Source organism: Chenopodium quinoa, unplaced genomic scaffold, assembly GCF_001683475.1.
Source record: "Chenopodium quinoa cultivar QQ74 unplaced genomic scaffold, ASM168347v1, whole genome shotgun sequence".
NCBI classification, from domain to species: domain Eukaryota; kingdom Viridiplantae; phylum Streptophyta; class Magnoliopsida; order Caryophyllales; family Amaranthaceae; genus Chenopodium; species Chenopodium quinoa.
In genome coordinates this window covers 1,045,878-1,071,673 of record NW_018742433.1, presented here as the reverse complement: position 1 = coordinate 1,071,673, position 25,796 = coordinate 1,045,878, and the positions used below count along the sequence as shown (strand labels likewise).

Genomic DNA, 25,796 nt, shown 5'->3' with positions numbered 1-25,796 from the left:
AAACAAGTTCTTGCTAATTGCAAAAAAATAGGGGTTGAATGAGAGCTGTTCTTTACCTGAAGAATATTCATCCCACCCAATAACCCTTGCACATTAATCCCACATTCCAAACACCCTTGTTTTTAAAGAACATCCCAAATGCCCTCTTAATGTTACGCTGTATGCATTTGTGGGTTGCAACTGCCCCAAATCCCATCAAAGAAAAACAATCAGTGAACACAGTACGAAAGTAGTATTTTCCTCATTGGATGTGTGTACTATGTACTCGTTTCTGCAAATTTGTTGAAAAGCAATCATTGTGGAACTGCAAGAAAGTCTGAATCTTGCCTACTTTGGCCAAAATTTTTTGAAATCTTAAAATTGCTCACTACAGCAATTCATTTAACCTTCCCGCACCACCCCTTTTTTCAACTACAACATTATAGAGTAGAGGGAGGAAAAAGAATAAAGAAGTTTTATATGTACCGCCGCCAAGATATATATACAGTATAGCAACCCACAAGGACACCAAAATTGCTGTTATTTCAATGTTGAAGAGCTGGCGTCGACCAGACCAGTTTTGATGACACGGGTATTGTATGATCCACATGATCCGCACTTGTGATAAAGCCAATGAAACCGAGCAGTTCCCTTTCTACCACAATCGTTGCAAAGTATGTCCTGAATCACCAATTTTTTTATGAACCCAACTGGCAAAGAACATAAAAAATAAAAATATTATAATATTAAAAATTAGTGCATGCCTCACCTGGTGACGATCCCTATATTCTTCAGGCAACTGTTCAGAGGCCAGCAGAGCATCAAGCATTCCAAAATAGACCTACATGAGAGGAACCCCGCAAAAGCAAGGAAACATAATTTTTTAGTTAGTGCCAAAAACAACAGAGCAAGAAAAAAGACCGCCAGCTTCCTATAATGAAGTGATCTTAATGACACACAGCACATTCTAATCTATCAATGTACATTTTACTACTGGGAGTCTGGGAAAAAAAGGACCAAGAATTTTGAACAAAGTAGCTGTCAGATCTCAATTCCTTTAACATGCACGTTTTGGAAATAGAAGAACCTGCTGTATCTTAAGCAGATTGTTGCCAGCATCTGTGAGTGATTCTCCAAGAGTAAGAGGAGGTAGGGTGGGGGGAGGTGGGGTGGGGGAAGGTGGGAGAAAAAGCCTTCAATATCTAAACATATATGAATAGAAGAGCCCACTGTATATAAACTAGATTGGGTTTGGAGAACAGGCAGCAAAGTGGTTATTCAACCAGACTAGGGCTCTGTTCTCCAATATGAACTTACTAGGGTTGAGTCTACTCTGAAATTTCTAGTTTTGTTTGGTCTGGTCTAGTTGGATCTCTCAAACTTTTGACTGTATATATACACTAAATATACAAGAAAAAAGATTATCATGTGGGATCTTGCTTTAACCGTACTTTGCAAATATCAAATTTTCATAATTTTATCAATACACGGTTATAGATTGTTGGTGATAAAAACCAAAATAAGGAGATAATGGTCCAATCCTAACAATTTTAAAATTTACAAAGCGAAGAGATGTCGGTTTCAGTCCTGATTCCAAACCATACCAATTTGTGAACCAAGCGCCCCATCTAAGAGAACATAGCCTAGCTCTACTTGTGCAATCCACCCTTCTACTTTGAAATGTAGCAAATTAACCCTAGAGTTTGTTTCAATAAAGAACTTTAACTCCAACTTTACTTTCCTCTAGAAACCCTCCAAATGTAAATCTATTGAAATGAAGAATATACATAGGTTTTTTCCAAATTGAAGTCAACAGATTGTGCTTGTATGAATTTAAACATCTCAGACTGACTTAATTTTCTACTTGATCTTGGCACAAATGTCCGCCACCAGAAATGCAGCAAGTCGCATATGCTTCTTTTCTCTTTAAACATTAAAAAACTAAAAGTAGTCATCGAGTGAGAAAAGAAATGACCAATAATGAAATTGTTAAAACTCAAAATGAAGAAAAATTAACATTTTGCACACCTTAGGAACGAAATAAAATCTAAAAAGGGGAGGAAGAGAGAAACAAAGTATGAAAACCCCGTCCAAGATTAATTAAAATTCAATTTTGAAGGAGCAGTAATAGCATCATAAATTTAAAGACAATTCAAAAGTACAATATTTTATTTGCATTTCAGCTATTGCATAAAGCAGGTTGTTTATAAAGTTTTACCATGATTATTGAATATGGAGTGTTCAATTTCAAAATCTCTTTAAAATGTACACATAAAACACCAACAATAGTGAGCTTTGAAAGACAGTTTGTATAAAGTAATCGTATTTCTGATGAGAATTTGCTTTTGAAAATACGAAGGGCTGAACTGCACAATTAGTCAATTACTGTAAGCGAAGGTGTCTATGTTAGGCTTTTTAAAAAATAAATAAATAAAAACCCTCAGCATTCTGATGTAGCTAAAAGGTTTTCTCTGATTTTCATTATTCCATAAGTTCAATAATTATCTCTCATCATTCTATCTTCAGGCCTTATAGCTGTATAACAGAGAGACTGTTGTTTATGTTGATTTTTCAGCACTATAACAGCCTATGTAAAAAGTTACTCCCTCCATCCAATAATACTCTTTACACTTTCCTATTTTTCTGTTCCTGAATACTCTTTATACTTGCATTTTAATAATGACCCTCAGAGCACCCACAACGGTATAAAATAAGTCCTAGCTTGCAATTATTCAATAGCTGTAGCTACTAGCTTGCCAATGTGGAGCTACATTAGATGTTGCTGGGTGAAACTACATAGCTCCACAAAGTTATGTAGTTTCACGATGCCCAAAAGCATGTGTTGTCCAATATAAAAGAATAAATTACATGTGATTATTTTTTTGGCATTGATTTCTTTTTTTTTTTAAATTTTTTTTGTAACATGTAAATACTAAATTTACAAAAGGTTAGCTTGCCATTGTGGAGGTTGTAGCTTGAATTGATGTAGTTTGGGAATAATGATGTAGCAAGCCAAAGCTACAAGGGATGTAGCTGTTAAAATATTAATGAGAGCATCCACAATGGATAACTACAAGGGATGTAGCTTTGGCTTGCTACATGATACATCACTATTCCCAAACTACATCAATTTAAGCGACAACCTCCACAATTGCAAGCTACTACATCAATTTTTTTTTTTAAAAGGAGAAATTACTGCCCAAAAAAATCACATGAAATTTATTTGTTTTATTTGACAGCACATGCTTTGGCTTTGTGAAACTACATAGCTTTGTAGACCTATGTAGTTTGACCCAACCAACATCTAATGTAGATCTACATTTGTAAGCTTCTAGCTACAACTATCAATAATTCGCAAGCAAGGACATCTTTTACACCATTGATAAATTTGCAAGATAGGACCTAGAGTTCTTACAACTAAGAAGTTTGGTTCCCGCTAGAGATGGTAAAAGGGTTATTTCATTTGAGTTAACTACAGTGGGTGTGAGTCATTTGGGAGAGGAAATTTTTGGCACCGGTTGAGTCCATTCGAGTTGGGTCAATTTTAGGTCAATAGAAAATTAGCTTATAGAGAAAACAAATTAAGTTTGATTTCGGTGGGTTAATTTTGTACTGGATAGCTGTGACAAGTCAATTTGGGTATGGGTAGGAGGAATAGGTCGTTTTGCTAGATATAGTCTCCATACTCACCAATTCAAGTTGCTCACACACAGAAAAGGTAAAACTACATCCTACCGCATCTATTATTTCAATAAATAACAATGGATAACCAAACCATGTAACACCTAAAACTTCGTGCAAAGGTGAGTATCCTTTTTGGTACAAAAGTAGTAACAAAAAAAAATACCGCAATAGTAATCAATTGGTCAAAGCTAAAAAGGCATGTAAATATCAAATAAATAGTCAACCACATGGAAAAATCATTAGCATAGGACACCACATTTTCATACTATAATTCTTAGGAGTAGTTATTAAAGGCTTTCCAATAATATATTATTAATGTGCTAATAGACATGTTATGCCCTAATCACCTTCATGTTCATTTCTCTACATTGCATTTGTATTATAATTATTATGTTTCAGAACTATTTTACATGATTATTATGATTAAGCAATAAAATATTATCCATCTTATACAGCTTTAAACATAGTTAATATTTTTTACTGTATAAATAAACTAATATACTCCGTTTTCATGATTATATTCACTTGGAAGTGAGTTTGGTAGTTATGCAGTACAGGAAAAAATTTCGGGAAATATAAGTGGCAGATACTTTTGTAGCAATCCATGCAGCATGTTTCATGATTCAACAAACGAATAAATAAAGATTGCATATTATAAAATGCACGATAGCATAAATAACATTCTCACCGCCATATCTCCCAGTGACTTGCTACAGATCGGACAGATATAACTGCTGCAAGTATAAGCCTGACATCACATCAAAGAGGAGAGAACTCAAGCATTATTCATCAAATTTATTGCATAAGTTGAACATGGAAACCAAGTAACAAAAAAATTCTGCCATCCACCAACCTGAAAGCAAGCTGAATGCATATAATGGCCACAAGGAAGAGCTCTGACAGATGCACTTGATGTGAAGAGGAAGTCACAGCAGATAGGGCAATTTGTTTCTAAACTTTTCTCAAGGCATTTATGATCGACTAGCTTCACACTCAGGCAGCAATTGCATGTCATACAATGGAAGAAGTCAGAGCCAAGCCCTTTCCCCACTCGACACAAGTTGCAGAAGGGGCAATGATAGACGCTCCTGAAGACAAGGTTGTAGAAAAAAAGAAGGCTATCAGTAAAAATAGCTGCAATACTCCAAGCCACTGAAACACATTCTGCCATTTAAATAATGACAATCCTGCACAACCAGCTTTGAAGTAGAATAGAGCTACAGAAACAAATAACACTCTATAACCCCATAATCTACAAATTTACATCATCTTATGCATAGGTTGCTCTGTATTGACAGTATGGCTAAAGTCTAGAGTCTAGAGAGAAAGAATGAACCACTGGAACATAACATAAAGGGAAAAAAAATTCTCCAACACAGAAAAGTAAACTCAAGTCAGTCAATGAAATATATGCCCCTTCTGATTTATTATTTAATTGCATACTTTCCGGCAATGCATCATATTCATACCTCTTAAGTTAACAGTTCTCAAAACTACAAAGACAGACCAGTAAAGTAATACACAGACAGGATCATAAGAAGCACAATACAACTCATGTTGAAAACCTCTTCCAGTGTTGCTAAAAGCATGGCAATAATGTTATATAGATGGGTACAAAATTAGAAAATTTACTACCTAGTCTTGTCCACAAGTGTACTATTGTTGCCGAGAGAACCAGAGAACAGGTAGCACTCTCCCCTTCTATTGATACCATAATCCACCAATCATCTCTTAAAATATAGAATAGGATACAAGAGTGCAAAACCAAAAAGTCGTCTTCACTCAAACATACTAGTCACTATATATATTTTATATATATATTAAGCAACAAACTTTTAAATCCTGGTTCACAAACGACCTCCTAAATCCAGCACAGATTTTTGTTTTCATCCCCTTTTAAGGCATTCCGAATTTTCCTCTATGGGCAGAATACTCACATCAGTCACATGAATTGGTCATCTGCCTTAGACTCACTTGCACACATTGCAGTTTCACATCTCTCATATTCCTTGGTGGTTTTACATCTCTTATACATCTGGGTCGTCTCCCAAATTGGATTTTACAATCATCCAACTATAAGTCAATCATTTCACTTATAAGAGATTCATCATCACCTAGCTTTGCCTGCTTATTCATTGTATTGTCACAAAGTACATTACCCACATAAGATGCATTCACTTTTCTGCGATTATTTGCTTCCTTAATTGTCCAAACATTATAAGCCTAATAATACCATGACGAAGCATTGTCCTTTACACTTTCAAGACAACTAAATTTCACATACAATCACTTTTGAAGACACTAAGGATATGAATTTACAGACATTTAAAACAATATGATTAGTTAAATTGCTAGCTCTCTAGAAATTGCCTCTTTTCTGCAAGTACCCACTGCTGACTTAAGCTGTTGATCAGACATTCATGAGAATATACTATACTGCATTTGGAAGCACTAATATTGACTACGCCTACGAAACCCAATGTACAGTAATTTAGAAACCTATTAAAGTATTTGACTTGTTTACAATACATTCTGCCCAGTTAATTATGATCCTGGATAACTTCCAACCAGAATGATAGTAATAGCTTAATAAATCCGACATGCCCAGAGGCCAGAGGTGAATCCATTACGAAAATATAATAAAATTAAAAAATTAACAAATAGCAGCTTGAATCCAAACTTTACAAATAAGCCAAAAAGTAGGCAAAGGTAAGTCCAGTACATGCATTTTTACCTCTCATCATCAAAAAATTTGCAGATGTTACAATAATATTGGGCCATAGAAAGTCCATTGCAAGAAGGCGTTGTGCAAACCGGTCCAACAGGCTGAATCTTACAGCAGCGCATACACATCATTTCAGAGGTAGCTTTCCTGATCGGGAGTAAAGTAGCATATTGGTAAGTACCCAAAAGAAAAAAAAAAAAATATTGGTGGAGCAAGAGCTAGGATAAGATAAAATACCTATCCATGGAGTGGTCACTAACTTTGTCATGACAGAACCTACATGCGAACAATTTTCCACAGCAGGCAGCTCGAAGCTTGCAATTTCTTCTGTAGTGTTCACATCCAAAGATTTTTTTTTCAGGATCCCGATATGATGGAGAGCATCCTAGCTGGTCATCACCATTAGAAGATTCACCTATACCTCCATGAGAAAACTTCTGCTGAGCAGCGATCCAGCGACTAATAATACAATCCAAAAAACCGAAAATAAATTAGCATCAGATAAAGCTCCACGGCAGAAATTGATACAGCAATGAAAACGAAATGAACCTGGTCATCAAATTTTGAATCAAGTAGTCTTTTCTTCTTGGATCAAGGCTTGAATCACGAGAGACCTTTCTTATCTCCGATTCCAATTCATTCTGATTCATTCTGAAAATATCTTTCCATCCAGGCTTGAAAGTTTGATCACTGGAGTCTAAAGCATCGCACACATCATGGCCTGATGAAATTATAGAAAATTTTTTAAAAAACCAAAAATTTTCAAGGCACAGGTTTATCAAATTATATACATAAAAGGATCTGGTCAGCAGCTTTATACATGCATTGTAGGTAAGACACAAACCTTGCGCAGAACTTATCTCTGATGCTGAGCATTGTTGAGAGGGATTAGCTCTTTCCCACCATTCATTAAGCCATTCACTGAACATAGTGTTCTTGGTTGCATTCTTCCACGTGTCCATCATCTTATTCTGTTCCTCTTGAGTTAGTGCAGAAGTTACCCATGGTAGCATAGACTGAAGCACCTCTGCTCCAGTGGTACCAATTATGCGGCCAACAATTATATCCTGGTCCTCCACGGAAAAATGTTTATCAAACAGAGGCCATAGCTCAAGCTCTTCACGGAAAACATGCTGATCAAGAGTTACTCTTATAGATTTGCACATTCCCTGAAGCTTGGTGGCAAGGTCATGGTACTTCTTCAAATCATCACTCGAGACACCAGTGTCGGGATCATATCCAAGATGAGCTTCAGCAGCACTAGATCTACTCAATGCTCCGCAAAGTTGTGAAAGCTCAGATAATGCAGACGATATGTCCTCAAAAAGCATCTCTTCTTGCTTGTGATCTAAAGTGTAAGAGTGGCTGACGTTGTGAAGAGCTTCTTTGGACTCAAGCGCTGGAAACACTATGTCATCCTCCGCATTACTATGTGCTTTATATAGTCCCCACAACAGTCGAAATCGCCCACTGAACTGCCTAAGAAATGCTTCGTCACATTCACTTAATTTTCCAGATTCAGCATCCAAGTACTCCAAGTCTTTACGAATTGCTTTATGAAATTTGAATATATTATCAATAGGCCTTGTAGTAGACCCACTATTTGAAATGCTTATCTCAGTCTCCCAATTGAAAAGACTTGAGTTCAAAGAGGGTGCAGTGGGACTGAGAGACAAGGAACGGAGAGATTTTGCAGCAGCTAGTGAACCCACCACCAGGTGACCATTATCAACTCCCAAACCAGGAACGCAACAGGATAGAGTACCACAGGATAACCTCTGGAAGCCACCTGCTTTTGTGTCTTCAAGATAATCAATCTCTTCTCTTGATGCCATGTTACTCCGCTTGGATGGCCGATTTTCATCATCATGTTGCGTCATAGCAGCTCTATCCCCATTAGATAAGCACGGAGTACATTTGCTAACAACAGGGTGTTCATCATCTTCCCCACTCAACAGACTTGCTGGACAACAACCAATTGCAGTTGAGGACAAGCAGACATTCATCTTACTACCTTTGCACGCCCAACCAGAAAAAAGTGTAACAAGTGCGGCGTCTGCAGCTGGGGCTGCATTAGACAGAAGAGGTTTAAGAAATGAGAAGTAAACATATTGCACACAGCTTCTACAGGAATATGAATATGAAGTAGACAACATTATGATATACTGTAAAACACAGAATGTCAAAAATGTAATATCACCTGCCATATGCATATTTTTAAGAAAGCACTTCGCTTCTTCTTCACTAAGAGATCTGACTAGCCATGGCAATACACGTTCAATTAATTTCAATGGCATCACACACAAACTCTGGTACATAAGTTCTCTTTGTCTCTGCGGGCTAAATAGCTTTCGGGCTAGTGGAAGTACCTGGCGTTTCAAGATGTAACCCATAAAAAATCAAGAAGAGTGTGTGTAGTGACTAGAATGAAAATATAAACACCTAAATTTTGACCAACACATTGCAAACAAACCATTCAATCTGCAATGCAATAAAATTTTCCACAAAAACAATAATTACAATATTGAGCTACTTTATTAACTTTTGGACATTATCTTTATCACCTATCTAATCAGTCTAGTCTCTTCCATAAATCTTCCTTCATACTTGAAAACCCAACATCTACACACTGTAAGCTTACACTTTATTACAACAAACAAACCTGAATTTCCTCATTATGAAAATGCTTTAGTATGGTGCCGGTTATTTGATCAGCATAAGTACATAGTCTTGTGTAGAAATCGCCTAAAGATGAGTCTGCATTCGCAAGCTGTATGTTCTCAATTAAGCATCTGATTTTCTCAAATTTGCTTTCTTCTTCAGCATGCTCTTGCACAAAGGACAGTTCTGCATCTACCGCAGGGAATATAACTTTATCCTCAGCAATACTGTAAGAAAACAATTAAAGCACATGTCACACCTTAGAAGCAGAAAATAGTGAGCATCAAGCTACATGCACACTGTTAATGAGCAATGACGATAAAAAGGGACAATGGGGCCCCGGTGGATGAGCATTTCATAGATCAGTTCTATTCAATACTGCTTAAAGGTAAACAGGGCAGGAACAAAATTCTGAGTGGAATAATGAGCACAAAGGGATTTTAAATAAATACACAGTTTTGCTGAAGCAACTGGAACATCAACCAGGACATTAAATAACTACATGATTCACGATTCACCCTTGTAAACCATGAAATCCCCATGAAACTAATTATTGAAGAGGGGAGAATGGTGTGATCCAACATCTTGCTTGGAAGTTGGATAATAGAGAAATACATGAAAAAACAGGGTTGCCCAGGAAGTTTATTTTAAACATTTTTTGCTAGTTTATTCTCTCATGCTGTGTACCAATTTCCCTATCTCAAATTGGTATTTAATCAGCCCCTTCCAACCCACCCAACCCTTCCATACCCCCCAAGAAAGTGAAGGGTCTGAAAAATGTAACAATGGTTTTACCTGCTTCATGGAAGTAAACTACTGACAAAGGTATAGACAAGAGGCAAAATTCAAGCATAAGTGAAAATAAAGTTCTGAAACTGTCTTCTGTTGCTATCAAAGTAAAACTTCAGATGCAGCTTACTTAGCATTGGCACAAAGTTTTTTATACAGATTTTTTGTTGGGAAAATCTTTAAGAAGAAACTTCCAAGTGTACAACTTGATTATTAGTTCAGTCTATTGTATAATGGACACACACAGTGATTACCTATGAAATATGCAAACTTCAGTGATGAAGTGAAGCCTCTCATTGAATGCAATTAGATCAGATGATGCATCATTTATCTGCAATTTTCTAGCAGCTTCTGCTATTTCAAGAAGTTCTCGGTTTATCGCCTTATGCCACAGTAATATCTCATCTATAGGGGAACTAAGATCTGAATCTGCAATGGAACTACTCAGTTTGATGCGTTTTCTTTTCCCAGCCTGCGAAGATTCACAAGCACAGGATGAACCTTGGGCTTGCCCCAATGAAGCACATGTTTTAGAGTCTATGCAGCACTGCACCGTGGAACCACCGTTTACACGAAGTTCATCCATTTTAGGTCCATCCATCCAGGTGAAAATGACCTCCAATTTCAAAAAAAATATAAGCACACATGCCATTGAAATAGCGGAAGTATTTTATATAGTATAGCTCAAATGCTAACCTTATGAAGAAGATCCTCATTTGGAATAATTTTGCGGAGGCATTTCTGCATATCCTGACTCTCGTCAGTGGAAACAGAAGATGAAAGCCAAGGGAGAAACTCTACCATCATATTAACAGGTATAGAGCATAGGAACCGCCAGACTAACGATGCCTGCTCCTCAAAAGAGAACTTTTCAATAAGCAACGGAAACACCTGAAGCAAAGCACACACATTAGAATAAGCATCACAATATATATATATATATATATATATATATATATATATATATATATATATATATATATATATATATATATTTAGCAAGGTGAAAATGTCAAATCCCAACTCCCAAGTAATTTAAACAGTGTCTATCCTTCAAAGGGAAGGGAACTATTAATATCTTTGATCACAAATTTATCCACACAAGCAGATAATTTGCCATTGACTTTATTTGAAACAACTGGAAATCTGACTTTCTCTTGTTCTGGATATCTTTAAACCCTGGCAGTTATCATGAGTATAAATCTAAGACCCAAAAAGAAATCAAAAAGAAATCAAAAGCATAGTAGATCAGAAAGTACATCAGCACCTGCTCTTCTTCCTTAGACATGTGCTGGCTAATTGATGTTTGTAGGGCTCCTGCACGAGAAGCTATATCTCTACGGTGGGTTTCCTCATCTTGTACTTTTGTGATCAACAGCTCAAACAATTCATCAAAAAGTACACTTTCACCTTCATGCTCCAAAGAGTAAGTTCTAGCAACATTTTTTACACGAATATCAAGAGCTGGGAAGATGACCTGTGAATTCAGAACAAATTATGACAGGCCTTAATGCCAGCTTTAGCTTTTGATTCATGTAAAAAGTAATATGTCAAGATGGTAGGTAAAAACAAAAGGGAAGAATGTTCCTTTGCCATATTAAAATCCTTGTTTTAAATTCCCCGCCCCAAGGGTTTCAGTTACTAGTACTGAGAGATTTAGAACTTGGAGAGCCAATGACCCGTTTCTTTCATCCGGAAACACTACTCATTGGTCCACCTCTTGTGCTCTATCTCTCCCCATTCTATTGGACATTTGGACCATTAAATTAATCTCGCTCTTTGCACATTGAAGCCATTGACAACACTACTCGCCTAGTGTGCTTGGGAATTTAAGAATCACAGAGAGAGAAGTGAGAAAAAAAAAAAAAACACAACCAATATATGACTCAAAGTCCAATGTAAGTACAGCCAAATAACTTAGTTGGTCAAGACAAGTTCTAACGTGACAAGATTCTCCACCATGTCCACCAGACTAAGATAGTTCTTGAGCATTCTTATAAGGTAGAAAAGCATTAAAAAAAATTGGACCACATATAATTAGCACCCAGCCCCAAATATGCAAAATCACAAATACTCACAAGGTTGCCAAGCAATCTATCAGCCTGCAATTTTTTCCAAAATTTCATAACTACAAGATCTGAGATACTTCACAAAGCCAGAACCCCCAATACTGTGCCAAGTTTCCAAATTTTAAATACCTTTGTTCTTCAATGTTCTTGACCTTTACTAATTGCACAAGAATTAAGAAAAGAAAGAGAATGAAACGTAGGGTTGCACGTGGAACATGTAAGCATGTGGGCAAAAGAATAAGTACTTTTGTGGGGTTATGGGAGTGAAAGTGTGAAAACCAATTGCCAAAATTGTAAAAAAATAAAATAAATAAATTAAAAAAACAAAAAGGAATTGAAGAAGTCCTAAGATAGACTAGTAAACACTAGAAGAGATTAAATCACATAATTATGATTAAAGGTTTTCCAGCTGCAAACACTAGTCCTGCTCCATTCTATACCACGAGTATTTCGTCCTCATATCGCACATTCTATGACAAAATTAGAAATATAATACAGCTTAGTACATCAACAGCATCATCAAATACACATACTCTAAACACATGCAATCAAGCTATAAGGCCTATTAGTATTTCAAGACCATATTTTTATTACAATTTTCTCTTCAAATCTCTCCCTTCCCTCCTTTTCTCTTACACTCAACTATCTCATTGATGATCTTGTATTCTGAATAAACAATTTGCAACGATAATACACTTAAAACTTTGCCTACTGAGTGTGCCGGTGCATGATTTCACATTGGACGTACAAGGCCAATTAGTATATCTATACCCCTCTTATATTTCTTTTTGTTTCCTTTCTCCTCTCTCCCTTCACTTCTTTTCTCTTACAACCAAGCTATCTCATTGCTGAATCCTTATTCACAAATCACAATACATGATGTGCAACGGCATTACACGAATTTGTTAACCATATACACGAAACCTTGCCTAGTGAGTATGTGCAACTGCGTAATTTTCCTCTCAAGCCAATCAGCATTTCTAAATCACGCTCTAGTTTCTATTCCCTCCTCTCCTCTCATTCTCCCAAGCTATCTCATTGTTGAATCCGTATTCCGGATACAACATTTGCAACAACGATTCATAATTCACTAATTCCACCAGCTAATCAACCATAAACAAGATACTTTGCGTACTGAGTATATTCCATAATTCCATTTCCACTAACCTAATTCCGAAAAACATACCAAAAAAAAAATAGATAAATAAGCAATTAATAAAGAAAAATTGAATACAACATCTCAGAATCATCCAAACTCTACCTCAAATCACCTAAGTTGAGGAAAAAACCCGAAAACTTGAGAAATCGACAAAATTATAAACAAAATTATAGCAACAAAACACCAGTACCTACCTCATCCTCAGCATTACAGTGATGCTTGTAAATACAACGAAGAAAATGATACCGCTCGAGCAACGGCTCAATATCGCTCCCCTGATTAGTAGCAAAATCAATCGCAGCTCGATGAAGACCTTCAAGCTCGGCTTTAATAGCTTTATGAAAGAACAAAAAAATCAAAATCGGCGACTTCTGAGCTGAATTCTTCAACGAAGCTTTAGATGAAGACGACGAATTCGGAGGTGAAGGATCTACAGCGTTAACAGGACCTGCCATTATCGCAACTCCACCTCCATCTCTATGTACAATTCCCGTCAATGGCGTCGCCATTTTTGAAACTTCTCCAGAATTTCTGAATCAATTTTCAACAATTAACAAATTCAAAAACCCTAATTTTCTTGAATTTTCTCTCTCCTCTGAAAAAGGGATTATTTTTAATTTTTTTGGGAAAAATGAATGAATTATCTTTGATGTTGGTGGTAAGATTGACTGATAGACAGGAGAGAGAAAAAAAAGAGGAGGGGTGAAAAGGGTCATAAGAAGAAGACAGTATAAAGTGGGTCCACGTGGAAGGAGTTTGCCAAGGTGTGATGAAGAGATGTTGGACGTAAGGAGATATTGCGGGACACGTATGTTAGGCACGTGTGAGTGTGTATCCACCACGGTCCTTTCTCAAGTTTTCTTGCCTCTTCCACTTGAGAACTTCTACCCCAACCAACCAACCACCATTACTCAACCCACCTTATTCATTGCTAATACTAGCAAGCACTAACAAACGTTGTATTGGCACGTGAGGGTGTTGTTACACCTTGTTCTCGGTTCGGGTTGAGTCTAAATTATGGGTAAATGTTGCAATATATTAAAACTCTTTCTTATGATGGTGTTACATTTTAAGTGTCATGTTTTTAAAACCCAGTTTCTAAAATTATTGGTGATTTAGTTTAAGTATATGTTAATTATATTTTATTAGGGTTTAAATTACTGTGACACGTAGCTTAAATGAGTGTGCACCTCAACTTGTTAATTGTATTTTCTTTGGCCTTTGTTGTTGCTTTTTCTTTGTTTAATGCTCGAGATTTTTTTGGGGGAGGTATGTAGTAGCGATAATGAATAATCTGCTTCCTTTCTTAAATGAATTGGGAGCTTTTTGGGAAGGTTTTAGTTTATTTAATAAGGATAAGGAGTCTAATAGGGTGCATTCTATTCACCTGATTTTTACTTATTTGATCTTATCTGAACTTATTAGCCTTTATTAAAACTTATTTTAGTTATAAATTTAAGGTGAACAGAACAGGGCCTAATAGTTTTCGAAGGGACATTGCATCCTCACTTATTAACAAAAGGTCAAATTAATTTGTACGAGATTTTGATTAGAATTTAGATAGGGTATTTTCCCCTTGTCAAATATGATTAAAAAATAATCTTTGTTTATATCCACCGAACTAAGAAGAGTTATTGTACCTCATCTACTAACGCAACTCATATTAACGTGTGCGAGATTCTAATAAAATAAGGCATTTTCTCCTCACCTACTTAAAAATATTAAAAATAGTCTTTGTATGAATCCACCAAACCGGAAAGATTCAAGATGATGCCGGGCTGGTTGGTTCTATTCTTGTTGGCAATGGAAGGCAGGGGTTTTTGGCTAAGGATTAAGATATACATTGCCAATAAAGACAAATTAAATGTGGACCAAAAATACTCAAATTAGTTTTTCATTGAGAGGTACATTGGATAAAGACATATATGGTGCATAAAAATGGAGGTTAAATCCATTTTCTCCTTTTCCTTTTCCTTTAAATTAGATAAGATGAGAACTAAATTTACAATATTTAATCTATAATTGCCGTGTAAGAAGGAAGTTTGACCTGCTTACCTTTTGAGGGGAAAAGAAGTTCTATTCAAAGAAAAAAAAAAAAAAAAAAAAAAAAAAAAAAAAAAAAAAAAAAACAGGAAAAGAAGTTGTATATTTAGGAAAAATAGACTAATGGTTTTGTTATACTAAATGAAAAAAATGGCAATATTAAAATTGAGATGCATGATTATCAACTAATAAAAAAGCTTTCTTCAAAGATACACACGTAGCTCCCATAGTTTCGTTCCCCATTAGGAAATTATACAATAAATTGGGTAATAAAACCTTATCAAGAACTTAGACGAACTGCTCTAATAAAAAGGATACATAATTTTCAAACTTCATTATCTTATACTATAAATTAAGGAATTTGGACAAAATATGGCTAAGCTATAGAATTTTAATGATCAATAATAATTAAGGAAAGGATACTATGGTAGAGACTGAAAACGAGACGGGGCACTTGTATAGTACGGAGTAGTTGAGAGATGGGACTTCTACCGAGAACTTGCTTGTACTATAAAATGGGCATGCATACAGCATACTTATCAGTACGTATCACTCCCCACATATATACAGAGTGACACTTAAAACTTGGGACAGTATTGAAAGCCTGTTGCGTGTACTATACAACGGGCATGCAAGTCGAATTGTCGATCATAATTAGGGTAATACAAATGCTTGTACTAGATTGCTCTACTTCTAAGACTTTGCTTGAATTGGGGGTAATATATTAAGGGAGTAATAAAAGTCAAACTTGAAAAAACATAAGTAATTAGAGGTGGTGTTGTATGAGGCATGATGTTTACAAATGAAATAAGGTAATTATGCCATGAGAAAAAGAGAGAGATGGAGGAATTATTACCTTCGTAATGAGGGTAATAGTTACACACTCTCCCCTGGTTACACTAGGTCCTAATACAATCACAATACATACTCTGTAATACAAAGTTGATACTCCTACAAATGTCATTGCATGAAATTATGGTAAATCTTTACAGATATGAATTTTTGGAAATTAATTCTTTGTGCCTATGTAGTACTTCATGTAGCATACTGTTGAGTATAGATGTGTTACTACAATTTGTTCTTTGAAAAATTAAAATTGCGTAGTATTTCTTTTTGTGATTTTGCAGCTTAATTGGTGCTAATGGTGCTCAATTATTGACGATTAATAAATTGATTAATGGTTAAGATTTGATCCTAACAAAAAGGAAAAGTCGGACTTTGCCTTAATATTGGGTGCTCATAGTCTCATAGACATAAAGCATGAAGCTCGTTGCTCAAAGATACAAACTGTAGTGGGATTCTTTTGCGGATACGAGTAATATTTTTATAGACTTTATGCTAACTGGCCCTTGATTAAAGCAATTAGGCTTAGTTATTTAAGTTTCTATAGGTTTATTTTGAGGAGTCTTATTATGATCATCGTTTGTTTGTTTGACGTGATCTGCTTCGTGTGGTTTATAAGGAGTATGTTTATTTTACTTATGTTTTTTAAGGTAATCCTAATCGAATCTCAATCTCACGGCTTTTTTGATTCAGTATATGCGGGTTAAACACATTGAGAGTAAGGGCAAAAGAGTAAGGGATCCCCACCGTCAAAGTGTCTTTAGTGGGGATTGAACTCCCAACCTCAAGGTTGAAAGGTGCAATCTTTGATATCTTTCCCACTCGACTCAGTTTAGCTTGATCCTGTCATTAAAAAAAAATATAATAAAAATAAAAAATAGCTTGGTATACGGAGTATGTTATTAGGTGAATAGAATGATAAACTACTTTAATGTTGTAAGTAGTAGGTGTGAATGCTTGTGATAACTTTATAATTCATCATGTGAAATGTCTGTAAATTTTTGTGCATATTATATTTTGTGTATGTGTAACTGTGTAAGTTGTCTAAGTTCATATTTCTGATCAAAACCTTAGTATTTAGGCCTTGTTTAGTTCAACTTATTTTTACTTATTTCAGAAAAAATAAGTTCAGATCAAATCAGATCAGAAAAAATAAGTTCAGATCAGAACATCGTTTTATGTGCGGTTTTTTATCGCTAAATATTCTTAATTTTGTAATGAAAAAAATTGTGAAAATTACATATTAATAAACTACACATTATTACGAATCTAACAAGATCCCACTTGATATATTTTTTCCTAATAGATTATTGTACACTTAAGGTCAAAATTTGGTCAAATCAGACAATCAGATCAGACCAGACCAGATCAGATCAGTAAAAATAAGGTGAACCAAACAAGGCCTTAGGCAGAAAAAGTGAAAAAAAAATACACACAAGTATGTATTTTTAAAGTTAAAAATTAAAAAGTGACAAATATAGATACAAACCAATATTACAATACATATAAGTAGATATATTTAAATACTGAATTTTATAATTTGAAAATATTGGTTTGTATATATATAAATTTTATAATTCATCAATCATTATTTTTTTTCTCTATGTTTACTCCCCTTCACCCAAATAAAGTGAGACGAAGAAAAATCCATATTCAACTCCTTAACTTTATCTTCCACTAACCTTAAAATGGGCAATATATAGTTTCATAATCATACTTAATTAGCAATAAACAAAGAAGAAGAGCGTGCTAAGCTCATGCTTTGCACACTTAAACTTGATAAAATAATTAAAGAGTTATAACTATATAAATCCCACCAAGCTAAATTAGTGGAGGTGCCACTAATTTTCTTCAGTTAGTTCCTAGTCAGATTATTTGCCTTTTTTGTTATGTCTCCTAGATTTGCTTATATATCTGCTTATATACGTCCACTTGTCTGATTTGATGACTAGCAACATGTCATATCAATTAGCTTATCCCCTCGTTTTAACTCCCCGGATCAGTTGATTGTTTACACATACGAATTCAAAATTCAATTGCAAAAAAACTTGTCTTTCTCATTAGTTTACCATCCCAATACATTTCTGATTTCTCGATAATTAGTCCAATTTTCTAATTATTTCTTGTCTTAAAATATTATTTCGCATCTTTTTCTCTCTTAAAAAAAATTACAAAAATTACACAGTACTTTGCCGTAATTCATTTTTCATAATTTGGTGCAAATTGCCTTAGAAATTTCATGTTAAAAATTTCATGTATTTTAATTTAAATATTTGGCCAACAAATTCACACCATGAGAGAAGAGAGAAGATAACACACATACACGCACACATCTCTCTCTCTCTCTGAGTGTGTGTGTTTATATATTGTTTGACGCACGCATCGCGTGGATATAAAAACTACTAGATTATATAAGCCAAGGGGGGAGGGGAGTAAAAAGTTTGCGTCCAAATTGTGAAGTACCCATAGTGCCCCTTGTTCATCATTTTTTTAATATATAAAGAAAATAAATTTATTTAAAGTAATTGGTATATTATTTAATGTAAGGAAAAAATATGATCATTCCAACTAAGAGTTCAATCAAACTTTAAATAAAAGAGCATTTATAGCAATTAGATATTTTCCTCTCTCCTCCTCTCTTTTATTTTAGGGTTAAAATTTTGGCTGTTTAGGCCAAAAATAGTCTAATTTCTTGAGAAATTAGACTATTTTCGACCCTTTCACTTGTTTTTCTTATAGTTTTGCTTTGTAGATGTATGCCCATCTCCCTATGATGGACTATCTCCCTATGGTGAAGTCGTTAGTTTTTGTTAGTTTAGTTGTTTATTTTTCGTTATGGTTTATATGTGTGTTAGGGCTTATAAAAAAAAAGTAATCATATTTTTCCCTATTAATCAGTTCGTTGGTAAAGATCTGTTCGATATCGCAACGGTTGTCGAATTATCAAATACGTGCAAGCAAATTATATCATAATCATCCTTATGGCTACAGCAAATCGTTAGATAGACCATCTTTCCGAAGAGGCTGCATATTTCAGCGATGTTTGTGAAGAATGTACCACATTCCAAGATCTACTTCAATTATCGTAGTTTTTTTGATGAAGGAAACCTTGATTTAATTCTATTTTATATAATTGTTTATTTAGATTTCATTTGTAGATGTTGTATGGCTTTTTATTAATGAATATTTTGTTCAAAAGAAAAAGAGCATTTACAAAAAAATATATCCAATCAATCTTAATAAAAAGGAAAATTCCCCCTCAAAAACGTATCAAGCATGAAAATTCAGTATAACAATCAATCTTAAATGTCAATAATAATCATTAATAATTGATAATAAGTTACTTTGTTCAATTATATTATTATCTGTTACGTTTTTACTCACCTTTTATTAAGAAAAAATAATAATAATTATATGTACAACAGTTACTAGACATGGTTTCCTTTTGATCTTTCATAATTATCAACTTCAAAATAATTTTTACAGTAATTTGATAAGTTTCTAATAGATTCAATCAAAAGATGCAATAAGTATTTAAATAAACGAAGTAAAAAATTAGCAAAAATCAAAAAAACTTTTTTTTTTTTAAAACAAATACTATAGTTAATTAGACCATATAAAAGTTTTTGAGCCTTATATATCAAAACACGCATCACTTGAATGTCATAGGACTAGTTATTCATTATTACAAAAGTTAATTGCAAAATCAACTAACTAAGAGTTCGTTTGGTTTTTTGTTTTTCAAAATCATATGATATACATCATATAATGAATCAAAATATCGTCAAACTTATTAAAATCACTACAACAAAATTTAGCAAAGGGAACAGTGAGAAACCGTTGCCTTATATAAAAAAGTGTTGCCTTGTACTTAAGGCAACACATATGAGGTGTAGTTTATGCCCCTGTTGTCTATTCATAAGGCAACACATTTTTATTCAAAGGCAACAGTTTTTAAAGCCAATGTAAATTGATAACTAAGGCAACAATTGTACAAAGGCAACAAGTAAAAATTGTTACAACCTTAGGAAACAATTCAAAACTATCTCCTTAGGTTATAATATACAACAACCTTTCACTTGTTATATTTGTTAGTAATAATACAAATATGTTGTCAAGTATCTTAAAGAGTAACACTGTAAGAATTAAAATGAATCAATGTGTGAACTCAACATTAGACAACAATTATTCTAAAAGAAAGCCGAACATCAATATAGATGAAAATTGATTTTATAACATAATGCCTGTAAACTCATCAAAATCCCAAAAACAATATTTAATGAAATATCAGTACATAATGTATCTATACCCTTAAGATCCTAAGTAGATTCACAATTTAGTACATTACCAATACTACTAATTGTTTGTATATAATTCAGTACACGAGGAAGGGATTGTAACATCTAAAGAATAGAAAATCTAAAGCTCTAATATAGAGCAACTCTTTGTCTCTGTCTTCAATATATATATCTCACTTCCATGTACTTTACATCCTGTAAAACCAATTATATAACAAAGTTAAAGAATAATGTATTATTCAAAATTAAGAAAAATAATTCAAATTATAAACAAAGATAAAGCATGACATAAATTTCACAATGTAGCTTAAAGAATTCAGCATATATTTACCCGAGTTAAGTTAGAAATTAAATTACTCAAATATGCTGCGTCTTGTGGCTAGAGGCTGCTAGGCTGGTTTGCCTGCTAGGCAATTGCTACAGCAGGTTGGTGCATGTGCGGCTATCTACATGCTGCGATAAAAGAGGGGAGAACTCAATGGAAGCACTTTAGTCACCATTCACTAATGTACTGCTTGCTATTTGATACGCCAATGGCCGATGAAAAAGCATGAACATACATCTCGTGCGGAGATAAGAACGGGAAGAAAAATAAACCAATGATTGAGAGTTTTGTTTAATGCTTATTAGACTATCTTTCAACAGTTTTCTAGTCAATAATGTCACCATTAGCTTATGTGAAGTTGTTCTGCATAATAATTTCAAACTGGATTACCAAATATATAGATAAGACTGAGGTTGATCATATACACCTTTTATAAAATAAAAAGATCTTTTGGACAGATGAAAAAAGGAAAAGACAAAGGAACAAACAATGCACTAACCGCTTAAAATCAGTAATTCAACCCACCCCACAGCTTTTTTTTTCCTTATATCCTACCACTCAAAACCTTTTTCAAAGCCCATTAGGCCATCAGCTTCTTCTCTTTAGATATGTGGAAATACATGTATTAATTTCAGGAAGAAACATAACACAAACGTAATTGGAACTACATATCAGCAAAATTGATGTAATAACAATTCATATCATGGGATACTTTTGAAGGGAATATTAAACTCAATATGTCACCTAGTTGCTGCTATAGATAATTCTACATTCTCCACCTAGTACATGTGCACAGTACACACTAAACAATTTGTAAGGCAGTAAAGATATGCAGGACTACCCCAACTAAGCAAGATGAAAAATAGCTTGGGAAGGGGAAAAGCTCAAGTACAAGAGCTCTCCGAGTGCTCTGTAAGAGCTCCTCAAAATACCCCATTTCAGGCAATATTGGAGATCATAAATTCTCAAGAGTTTCACTTGTAGAAATATTCTTGGAGAGCCCTTCCAACTCTCCAATGGCCCCGTTGCTCATAGACTAAGCAACATACAAAAATGTCTGATTCAAGAATGAAGTGAAGTCTCATAGCCTAGTTAGTCAAGGGGTAACATTCATACATTTAATCAAGATGCAAAACGTATAACAGATGACGTAGATAAGCTACCAAACAGAAAGAAAAGCATTCTGTCAAGGCAGCCAACACTAAACAAAACCCGTAGCATCCTTGAAAGAAATTCATTCAACAAAGAAAAGAAGAGAGATTCTATCTGGAATGGTTGATCCAATATTAGTTTTGACCAAACTAAGATCCAAAGCTAAGTTTTCTTGAAGTTGGACAGAAATTTGTAAACATGAAAAAATTTACAAATTGCCTTATAGCTAAGAACTAAAATAAGATATTCCTAACCTCTATAGTGTATATGTTCACCATTTGATCCTCTTGCTACCCCAGCTTTCCCATGTCAACATGAAATTATTGCTACTAACTTTGTTAAAGAAAACCAATTAGTCATTATACACACATCTATTTCACTTTTCATGCCTGCATAGGCAGATTGAAACAGTCTAAAAGTAAGCTACACATTCTAAGAATATTGCACAGAGAAAATTTGCAGTTAACTCAAAGAAAAAGAGAGAATCAATCACAGTAGCTGAAAACTATTTTAAGAACTATTTCTCGAATCGTTCATAGCTGATAAACATAAAAATCATTTCATACAAACAAAATTGGTGAGCAGATGCTAGAAACACTTGTAAAAATAAGTATTGATCCCTTTATGGGGTTGGCTTACTCCCCTTCAACCATTCCCCACTTTCACTTTCATCAATCCCTTCAATTTTCTTTAATCTATTAACAAAATAAGAAAATTCTCACCAACTAGGATGGGACAAAACTAAGATTTCAGAAGCTAGATAGTTTTACATAGTCACCAAGAATCAAGTCACAAATAATTTACCACAAAATCAACCAGTCAAAAAAATAAATGTTATTATGTTACCCATTAAATGTAGAGCTGAATACCAATATACATATCATTGACATAGTATGTAGTATTTCAAACTCCATTTGCTCCATAAATCTCCTAACTTTCTCCACTAAAGTACAAACAATACAGAAATCACAATTCCAATAAATTAGTATTGCATATATACAAAAATTATCTTATGTTTTTTAATTCATGAGAAAATAAATAGCAAAGAATTATAGTTTTAAAGAACAAAATAGAATACCTAGATGTTTGTTTGATGTTGCGAACTTTGAAAAAATAAACCTTAATTTGCTCTTGATTGGTGAATTAAACGCATCAATTTTCAATTTACTCCCTAAAAATCCCAATTAGCCACCTCAATTAGACATTAAGAATGAACAAAATCAATGTTTAAACCTGAAGAAAAAAAAACAAAAGGAAATGAACCGAACCAGGATCGGTAGGGCGTTTAAGTCCGATTTCCTCGATAATAACCATTGTAAAACAAGCACCAACATCATTGTCGAGATCGCCACCCGTTTTCGATCAATCCTTTTGGAAACCCAGGAGCACGCTTTAATGGAAATAGATAGCGATAGTGAGGAGAGAGATAGAGAAGAAATGAGTGATGGTGAGCAGTTGATAATTGAGAGTGAAAGCAAGAAAATGAAAAATAAGGGAAGGGCATAATTGGAATTTCATTAATGATGGGGGCATTGTTGTAATAACACATTAACGCCACAAAAATTTGTTCATATGAATCGTAAGTGCGTGGGTGGCTATATCAACAGTCCGAAACAGCTCCGGGTTTGGATGGAACGATAACTTGAAGATGATGACAGCATCTCCCACAGCATATGCTACTTATGTTAAGGTAGTGTTGTTTTATACACCTTTTCTAAACATGTTTGTGATGGTGGTGTGCTGCTTCTTGCTTGTGTGTGTGCTGTGGTGAGTGCAGTGTGTAGTGTAGGTGTTCTGGTGAGTGCAGTGTAGGTGTTCTGGATTAGATGACCCTAATAACGTTTTATATTTGCAGGAATATCCAAAATATGAAAAGTTTTTGAATAGAAAAATTGATATGTATGAGGAGATGGCTATAGTAGTGGGTAAAGATTTAGCACGGGGGAACTTCTCCAAGACATTTTCCGACATCGATGTTGATGCTTCAATGGAAAGTGGACAACCAAGTATGACTATTGATAGTGTGCCTTCCAAGGCTGAGAGTAAGGCTGATAGTGGTACCTCGTCGGGCTCAAGGCCACATCGAAAGAGGTCTCGAACTGACGAAGGATCGGAAATGGAACACATTTCAGCACAACTTCAAGAAGTGGTTAGTGCTCTCAAAAAATTTTCAAACAATCAACTTGATGTGGAGAAGCTTTATGACGAAATTATGAAGATGGAGGACATTGAAGAAGGGGTGCGTGTTGCTGTTTTTGATCACTTGGTGGAGCGCGAAATGCTTGCAAAAGCATTTTTGACAAAAAGCTTTCCACTACGCAAACTTTGGATCGAAAAGTTTGTCAAAAACTATAAACATTAAAGTCTGTTTGCTGCTTCCACTCTAATTTCTGGTAGGCTGCTGGAAGCTGCTTTTCCTGCCCCCTTGCTATTGGCTGCTATATGCTGTTATATGGGTTGTGTTGCCGTGTCTGTTAATGTCTAGTATTCTTTTTAATTTTAAGCCTGTCAACTGCAGCTTCTGAGATAATGCTCAATGTTGAACCTTACTAGTGTACTTATCTATCTGGGTACCCCATCTACCTATGCAGTTATTTGAAATGTTTGTTGTTTAATGCCAAGCTGCATATCTGATGGGTAGCTTTTTGTCCAGTGTACATACTTCCATAGTTGATCCTTTTGAGTACTTATTAATAACTTTTGATCACTTGATTCTTCTGTTCACATTTCTCAAATTAATTATGATACAGGGCATATAAGATTCAAAAGAGAAGGAAATTTGTATTTATATATGAGTTACGTTACTTGGATTGACCTTTGTATTTATAATTTGTATTTGCTAGACTATAGTTGTAAGTTTCTTGTATTTGTTGTTGGCTTTTGATCACTTGTATTTGGGTTGGTGCGTTTCAACTTTTACATAGGCTTTTATCTGGAGTAGTGATTCGAACAAGCCCGAATCATATACTTTTGATTAATAAAAGTTTCAAGATTGTTATTTATTCATGTAACAAATTAATTAGGTTCAATTTATAAAAAAATAGGTTCACAAACAATATTAAGTAACAAAAGGAAAATTGTTTTAAAAGGAAAATAAATTTCCAAACAAACAAAGGAAAATGAGATTCTTGGAAAATGAATTTCCTTACAAACAAACAAAGGAAAACTAAACCAAATTTGAGTTTTCCTCCAGAAAATGGATTTCATGGAAATTCATTTTCCATTAGATTTGTTTTCCATCAAAACAAACGGAGCCTTAGTGTAAAATGTTTCATGCTCATGCTATTTTTGCAAGATTTTTCAATGATTACCACTTGACTAATGATTTGATGCAGGGAAAAGGAAAGGAGGGAGCAAGTTCTTCTACTTCCTCTTCTTCCACTTCGTCTTCCTTGCCCCAAGCTTGGATCCTTCCTCCACTTGGTTATAAGAGAATTAACACTGATGGCTCATGGAGGAGCATTAACGTTGCTGCAGGTAGAGGTGTCATTTGCAATGAGGATGGCTCTTGGTTTGTTGGATTTTCGAGCAAATACGTATAATGTTATTTCTACACTTGCTGCTGAATTATATGCTGTCAGAGATGCTCAGCTCTTGCCATGGCTGATGCCGTTAAGGTGGAGAAGGTGGAGTTACACACTGATTCCGTCCCTATCAAGGTGATGTTTGACACTATGGACGCTATCATCCACCATGAATTGGCTGCTGCCATCAATGATGTTGTTGCTGGGAATAAGAAGCTTGAGGATGTAAATATCATTCACATAAGAAGGGATCTCAACTTTATTGCTCATGAGCTTGCCGAAATTGCAATGATATAACCATTGGTCATAGGACTTACTTCACTCCTCCAAATTGTGTTAAGAGTGTTTATTAGTAGGAGATGGTACCTGGAGTAGCAAACTAATGCCACCTCTTCCTTGGTTAGATGTCCTTTAACTTCTAGTTTCGCTATTCTCACTATTAGGTGGGTCTTATTGTATAATTATCTACTGCTTTCTAGTAATGACTGCTATAGTTGTAGTAGTGTTGGTTGGATTTTGCTTACCTACATCACATTTTCCTATGA

The 25,796-nt window shown here is 34.7% G+C and overlaps 2 protein-coding genes and 1 long non-coding RNA gene across 4 annotated transcripts; 1 reads left to right on the top strand and 2 right to left on the bottom strand.

The window, feature by feature from the left end:
* Positions 1–213: 213 nt before the first annotated feature.
* LOC110715430 (zinc finger protein BRUTUS-like) lies at positions 214–13,750 on the bottom strand. Its single transcript, XM_021894016.1, has 14 exons — positions 13,261–13,750; positions 11,106–11,315; positions 10,535–10,729; positions 10,093–10,454; positions 9,051–9,276; positions 8,589–8,757; positions 7,233–8,456; positions 6,938–7,109; positions 6,626–6,847; positions 6,398–6,535; positions 4,517–4,751; positions 4,352–4,411; positions 749–820; positions 214–660 (listed from the first exon to the last, which is right to left on the bottom strand). Exons 1-14 carry the CDS (start codon positions 13,573–13,575, stop codon positions 520–522), a joined length of 3,741 nt encoding a protein of 1,246 aa, XP_021749708.1. The 5' UTR covers positions 13,576–13,750; the 3' UTR covers positions 214–519.
* A 6,408-nt stretch (positions 13,751–20,158) lies between these two features.
* On the bottom strand, positions 20,159–23,289 carry LOC110715423. 2 transcript variants are annotated; one of them, XR_002510309.1, is made up of 4 exons: positions 22,996–23,289; positions 22,806–22,898; positions 20,582–20,703; positions 20,159–20,445 (listed from the first exon to the last, which is right to left on the bottom strand). It is a non-coding gene; the product is annotated as an uncharacterized LOC110715423 (long non-coding RNA). The 2 variants fall into 2 exon arrangements; XR_002510308.1 differs by having other exon boundaries at positions 22,806–23,289.
* Positions 23,290–23,352: 63 nt separating this feature from the next.
* Positions 23,353–25,548, top strand: LOC110715922. The gene is made up of 5 exons (XM_021894543.1): positions 23,353–23,417; positions 23,583–24,064; positions 24,125–24,196; positions 25,063–25,204; positions 25,309–25,548. Exons 1-5 carry the CDS (start codon positions 23,376–23,378, stop codon positions 25,546–25,548), a joined length of 978 nt encoding a protein of 325 aa, XP_021750235.1. The 5' UTR covers positions 23,353–23,375.
* The last annotated feature ends 248 nt before the right edge of the window (positions 25,549–25,796 follow it).

What these genes read in the sequence shown, in the direction of transcription:
- LOC110715922 (XM_021894543.1), top strand. Translation starts at nt 23,376, where the DNA reads ATGATGACAGCATCTCCCACAGCATATGCTACTTATGTTAAG. An exon ending in CGCAAACTTTGGATCGAAAA is followed by an intron (nt 24,065 to 24,124) that starts GTTTGTCAAAAA and finishes AATTTCTGGTAG; the next exon opens with GCTGCTGGAAGCTGCTTTTC. An exon ending in GAGCATTAACGTTGCTGCAG is followed by an intron (nt 25,205 to 25,308) that starts GTAGAGGTGTCA and finishes ATATGCTGTCAG; the next exon opens with AGATGCTCAGCTCTTGCCAT.
- LOC110715430 (XM_021894016.1), bottom strand. Translation starts at nt 13,575, where the DNA reads ATGGCGACGCCATTGACGGGAATTGTACATAGAGATGGAGGTGGAGTT. An exon ending in TTCATAATGAGGAAATTCAG is followed by an intron (nt 8,758 to 9,050) that starts GTTTGTTTGTTG and finishes TTGAAACGCCAG; the next exon opens with GTACTTCCACTAGCCCGAAA. An exon ending in AATATAGGGATCGTCACCAG is followed by an intron (nt 661 to 748) that starts GTGAGGCATGCA and finishes TTGGTGATTCAG; the next exon opens with GACATACTTTGCAACGATTG.